The sequence below is a fragment of the Rana temporaria genome, chromosome 4 (genome assembly GCF_905171775.1).
Source record: "Rana temporaria chromosome 4, aRanTem1.1, whole genome shotgun sequence".
In the NCBI taxonomy this organism is placed as follows: domain Eukaryota; kingdom Metazoa; phylum Chordata; class Amphibia; order Anura; family Ranidae; genus Rana; species Rana temporaria.
Window position 1 is genome coordinate 213,266,027 of NC_053492.1, and position 6,434 is coordinate 213,272,460.

Consider the following 6,434-nt stretch of genomic DNA (forward strand, 5'->3'; position numbering starts at 1 on the left):
GGCTCTGCAAGGATCCCAACCATATTGTCTGGATCCACCCAGAGCCCTGACTGACAGATGGCTCTGGTTATCAGTGCACCTCCAACCTGGCACTCCAGTGAGTAGAGTTTGATGACTTGCTGCTCTTCAATACAAAAAGACTGAGAACTGAGCGATCAGTGGTCATGCGATTTCTCAGTTCTCAGTCTTAGGCACAATTTACCTATATGCGAATTGGATGCATTTTGAGCTGCATCCGATTTGCATGACGTGTGAAGCAAACCAGCTATGAATCTGGTTGACGTATGTGTAGTGCAGCGGCAGAACAAATTTGCTGCTGCTTTAAAGAATCCTGTTTTAGCACTGTGGTGCAATTCAGATGCGAATTCCAGGCTATTACCTTCAAGGAAGTGTCCCCAAAGAGGCAGTTGGAAATCTGCAACACTGAAATGCACTATATATATATATATATATATATATATATATATATATATATATATATATATATATATATTATAAAAGATAGCAATTGCTTCAAATAAACAATATTTTAGAAAATGAAATGCCTATCAGTGACTGAATGGTCTTCCTGTACTAAATGCTCGCAATCATTTAACTTGCGTGTGCTTAGATCTCTTCTCCCCTACATACAGTACAACTACACAACAGAAATCCTCACGTTCCCTCCGAGTACATTCCTGCATTCCTACACGCTGTACACTGTCTCACGTGTCTCTGGCGCTCTGCTGATGACGTCACTAGAGCGGAAGTCAGGTTTGAAGCTGTGGCGGGTGAGCAGTGCTGGAATCTCTAGAGTTCATGGAGCTGGCAGAGACCTTGTCACCAGCCTGCGGGGCGGGCAGTGTCCTTACAGGTAATGGTAGACACACGCCTCTCAGTCCGGGATAGGTGGAGTGTGTGCGAGTCCCAGTCAGGGCATTCCTCTCCTGTCAGCTGGTGTCCCAGTCACTGAGCACACAGGGGTCCCTGCTGTAGTCTCAGTCACTGAGCACACACAGGGATCCCTGCTGTAGTCCCAGTCACTGAGCACACATAGGGGTCCCTGCTGTAGTCCCAGTCACTGAGCACACATAGGGGTCCCTGCTGTAGTCTCAGTCACTGAGCACACACAGGGATCCCTGCTGTAGTCCCAGTCACTGAGCACACATAGGGGTCCCTGCTGTAGTCCCAGTCACTGAGCACACATAGGGGTCCCTGCTGTAGTCCCAGTCACTGAGCACACATAGGGGTCCCTGCTGTAGTCCCAGTCACTGAGCACACATAGGGGTCCCTGCTGTAGTCCCAGTCACTGAGCACACATAGGGGTCCCTGCTGTAGTCCCAGTCACTGAGCACACATAGGGATCACTGCTGTAGTCCCAGTCACTGAGCACACAGGGGTCCCTGCTGTAGTCCCAGTCACTGAGCACACATAGGGATCACTGCTGTAGTCCCAGTCACTGAGCACACATAGGGGTCCCTGCTGTAGTCCCAGTCACTGAGCACACATAGGGGTCCCTGCTGTAGTCCCAGTCACTGAGCACACAGGGGTCCCTGCTGTAGTCCCAGTCACTGAGCACACATAGGGGTCCCTGCTGTAGTCCCAGTCACTGAGCACACACAGGGATCCCTGCTGTAGTCCCAGTCACTGAGCACACATAGGGGTCCCTGCTGTAGTCCCAGTCACTGAGCACACACAGGGGTCCCTGCTGTAGTCCCAGTCACTGAGCACACATAGGGGTCCCTGCTGTAGTCCCAGTCACTGAGCACACATAGGGATCACTGCTGTAGTCCCAGTCACTGAGCACACACAGGGGTCCCTGCTGTAGTCCCAGTCACTGAGCACACATAGGGGTCCCTGCTGTAGTCCCAGTCACTGAGCACACATAGGGATCACTGCTGTAGTCCCAGTCACTGAGCACACAGGGGTCCCTGCTGTAGTCCCAGTCACTGAGCACACATAGGGATCACTGCTGTAGTCCCAGTCACTGAGCACACAGGGGTCCCTGCTGTAGTCCCAGTCACTGAGCACACACAGGGGTCCCTGCTGTAGTCCCAGTCACTGAGCACACACAGGGATCCCTGCTGTAGTCCCAGTCACTGAGCACACACAGGGGTCCCTGCTGTAGTCCCAGTCACTGAGCACACACAGGGATCCCTGCTGTAGTCCCAGTCACTGAGCACACATAGGGGTCCCTGCTGTAGTCCCAGTCACTGAGCACACACAGGGGTCCCTGCTGTAGTCCCAGTCACTGAGCACACATAGGGGTCCCTGCTGTAGTCCCAGTCACTGAGCACACATAGGGATCACTGCTGTAGTCCCAGTCACTGAGCACACATAGGGGTCCCTGCTGTAGTCCCAGTCACTGAGCACACACAGGGGTCCCTGCTGTAGTCCCAGTCACTGAGCACACATAGGGGTCCCTGCTGTAGTCCCAGTCACTGAGCACACATAGGGGTCCCTGCTGTAGTCCCAGTCACTGAGCACACAGGGGTCCCTGCTGTAGTCCCAGTCACTGAGCACACAGGGGTCCCTGCTGTAGTCCCAGTCACTGAGCACACATAGGGGTCCCTGCTGTAGTCCCAGTCGCTGAGCACACATAGGGGTCCCTGCTGTAGTCCCAGTCACTGAGCACACATAGGGGTCCCTGCTGTAGTCCCAGTCGCTGAGCACACATAGGGGTCCCTGCTGTAGTCCCAGTCGCTGAGCACACATAGGGGTCCCTGCTGTAGTCCCAGTCACTGAGCACACACAGGGATCCCTGCTGTAGTCCCAGTCGCTGAGCACACATAGGGGTCCCTGCTGTAGTCCCAGTCACTGAGCACACACAGGGATCCCTGCTGTAGTCCCAGTCACTGAGCACACATAGGGGTCCCTGCTGTAGTCCCAGTCACTGAGCACACACAGGGGTCCCTGCTGTAGTCCCAGTCACTGAGCACACATAGGGATCACTGCTGTAGTCCCAGTCACTGAGCACACAGGGGTCCCTGCTGTAGTCCCAGTCACTGAGCACACACAGGGGTCCCTGCTGTAGTCCCAGTCACTGAGCACACACAGGGATCCCTGCTGTAGTCCCAGTCACTGAGCACACATAGGGGTCCCTGCTGTAGTCCCAGTCACTGAGCACACACAGGGGTCCCTGCTGTAGTCCCAGTCACTGAGCACACATAGGGGTCCCTGCTGTAGTCCCAGTCACTGAGCACACACAGGGATCCCTGCTGTAGTCCCAGTCACTGAGCACACATAGGGGTCCCTGCTGTAGTCCCAGTCACTGAGCACACACAGGGGTCCCTGCTGTAGTCCCAGTCACTGAGCACACATAGGGGTCCCTGCTGTAGTCCCAGTCACTGAGCACACATAGGGGTCCCTGCTGTAGTCCCAGTCACTGAGCACACAGGGGTCCCTGCTGTAGTCCCAGTCACTGAGCACACATAGGGGTCCCTGCTGTAGTCCCAGTCGCTGAGCACACATAGGGGTCCCTGCTGTAGTCCCAGTCACTGAGCACACATAGGGGTCCCTGCTGTAGTCCCAGTCGCTGAGCGCACACAGGGATCGCTGCTGTAGTCCCAGTCACTGAGCACACATAGGGGTCCCTGCTGTAGTCCCAGTCACTGAGCACACACAGGGGTCCCTGCTGTAGTCCCAGTCACTGAGCACACATAGGGGTCCCTGCTGTAGTCCCAGTCACTGAGCACACACAGGGATCCCTGCTGTAGTCCCAGTCACTGAGCACACATAGGGGTCCCTGCTGTAGTCCCAGTCACTGAGCACACACAGGGGTCCCTGCTGTAGTCCCAGTCACTGAGCACACATAGGGGTCCCTGCTGTAGTCCCAGTCACTGAGCACACATAGGGGTCCCTGCTGTAGTCCCAGTCACTGAGCACACACAGGGGTCCCTGCTGTAGTCCCAGTCGCTGAGCACACATAGGGGTCCCTGCTGTAGTCCCAGTCGCTGAGCACACATAGGGGTCCCTGCTGTAGTCCCAGTCACTGAGCACACATAGGGGTCCCTGCTGTAGTCCCAGTCGCTGAGCGCACACAGGGATCGCTGCTGTAGTCCCAGTCACTGAGCACACATAGGGGTCCCTGCTGTAGTCCCAGTCACTGAGCACACACAGGGGTCCCTGCTGTAGTCCCAGTCACTGAGCACACATAGGGGTCCCTGCTGTAGTCCCAGTCACTGAGCACACACAGGGATCCCTGCTGTAGTCCCAGTCACTGAGCACACATAGGGGTCCCTGCTGTAGTCCCAGTCACTGAGCACACACAGGGGTCCCTGCTGTAGTCCCAGTCACTGAGCACACATAGGGGTCCCTGCTGTAGTCCCAGTCACTGAGCACACATAGGGGTCCCTGCTGTAGTCCCAGTCACTGAGCACACACAGGGGTCCCTGCTGTAGTCCCAGTCACTGAGCACACATAGGGGTCCCTGCTGTAGTCCCAGTCACTGAGCACACACAGGGATCCCTGCTGTAGTCCCAGTCACTGAGCACACATAGGGGTCCCTGCTGTAGTCCCAGTCACTGAGCACACACAGGGGTCCCTGCTGTAGTCCCAGTCACTGAGCACACATAGGGGTCCCTGCTGTAGTCCCAGTCACTGAGCACACACAGGGGTCCCTGCTGTAGTCCCAGTCACTGAGCACACACAGGGGTCCCTGCTGTAGTCCCAGTCGCTGAGCACACATAGGGGTCCCTGCTGTAGTCCCAGTCGCTGAGCACACATAGGGGTCCCTGCTGTAGTCCCAGTCACTGAGCACACATAGGGGTCCCTGCTGTAGTCCCAGTCGCTGAGCGCACACAGGGATCGCTGCTGTAGTCCCAGTCGCTGAGCGCACACAGGGATCGCTGCTGTAGTCCCAGTCGCTGAGCGCACACAGGGATCGCTGCTGTAGTCCCAGTCGCTGAGCGCACACAGGGATCGCTGCTGTAGTCCCAGTCGCTGAGCACACACAGGGATCGCTGCTGTAGTCCCAGTCGCTGAGCGCACACAGGGATCGCTGCTGTAGTCCCAGTCGCTGAGCGCACACAGGGATCGCTGCTGTAGTCCCAGTCGCTGAGCGCACACAGGGATCGCTGCTGTAGTGCCAGTCGCTGAGCACACACAGGGGTCCCTGCTGTAGTCCCAGTCACTGAGCACACATAGGGGTCCCTGCTGTAGTCCCAGTCGCTGAGCACACACAGGGATCGCTGCTGTAGTCCCAGTCGCTGAGCACACACAGGGATCGCTGCTGTAGTCCCAGTCGCTGAGCACACACAGGGATCGCTGCTGTAGTCCCAGTCGCTGAGCACACATAGGGGTCCCTGCTGTAGTGCCAGTCGCTGAGCGCCCACAGGGATCGCTGCTGTAGTGCCAGTCGCTGAGCGCACACAGGGATCGCTGCTGTAGTGCCAGTCGCTGAGCGCACACAGGGATCGCTGCTGTAGTGCCAGTCGCTGAGCGCACACAGGGGTCCCTGCTGTAGTGCCAGTCGCTGAGCGCACACAGGGATCGCTGCTGTAGTGCCAGTCGCTGAGCGCACACAGGGATCGCTGCTGTAGTGCCAGTCGCTGAGCGCACACAGGGATCGCTGCTGTAGTGCCAGTCGCTGAGCGCACACAGGGATCGCTGCTGTAGTGCCAGTCGCTGAGCGCACACAGGGGTCGCTGCTGTAGTGCCAGTCGCTGAGCGCACACAGGGATCGCTGCTGTAGTGCCAGTCGCTGAGCGCACACAGGGATCGCTGCTGTAGTGCCAGTCGCTGAGCGCACACAGGGATCGCTGCTGTAGTGCCAGTCGCTGAGCGCACACAGGGATCGCTGCTGTAGTGCCAGTCGCTGAGCGCACACAGGGATCGCTGCTGTAGTGCCAGTCGCTGAGCGCACACAGGGATGGCTGCTGTAGTGCCAGTCACTGAGTAGGAACAACGATATATCTTCTCCTAGTCAGCCACATTCCCCCCACAGTTCGAACACATCTAGGGAACACAGTTAACCCCTTGACTGGCCCCTAGTGTCAACCCCTTCCCTGACAGTCATTTATACAATTGTCAGTGGCTATTTTTAGTTCTGATCTCTGTATAAATGTCACTGGTCCCAAAAAAGTGTCAAAAGTGTCCGATCTGTCCGCCACAATGTCGCAGTCCCAACAAAAATTGCAGATCAGGGCCATTACTAGTAAAAAAAAAAAAAAAAAAAATGCCATTAATCTTTCCCATATTTTGTAGACACTATAACTTTTGCACAAACCAATCAATTAGGGCCGAAACAACGAATCGATTACAATTTTAATTTTTGTACTTATTTTTGTTTTTTTAACCCCATTATATCTCTAAACATCTCAGGCCGTTTCTTTTTCTTTTTAAAGCGGTTCTCCACCCTAAAGTGGAGTCCCGCTGATCGGAACCCTCCCCCCCTCCGGTGTCACATTTGACACCTTTCAGGGGGGAGGGGGGTGGGGGGTGCAGATACCTGTCTA

At 55.9% G+C, this 6,434-nt stretch overlaps 1 protein-coding gene across 2 annotated transcripts in view; it reads left to right on the forward strand.

Annotated features, from left to right (window-relative positions):
• The first annotated feature begins 659 nt into the window (after positions 1 to 659).
• Positions 660 to 6,434, forward strand: part of MCPH1 (microcephalin 1) — a 427,349-nt gene continuing 421,574 nt past the window's right edge. Inside the window, exon 1 of one of the 2 annotated variants that reach the window (XM_040349814.1) lies at positions 660 to 853. In XM_040349814.1, the coding sequence (XP_040205748.1) occupies positions 799 to 853 (55 nt within the window). In that variant the 5' untranslated portion in view covers positions 660 to 798. The remainder of the gene's footprint in view (positions 854 to 6,434) is intronic. The other variant, XM_040349813.1, reaches the window with a different exon arrangement.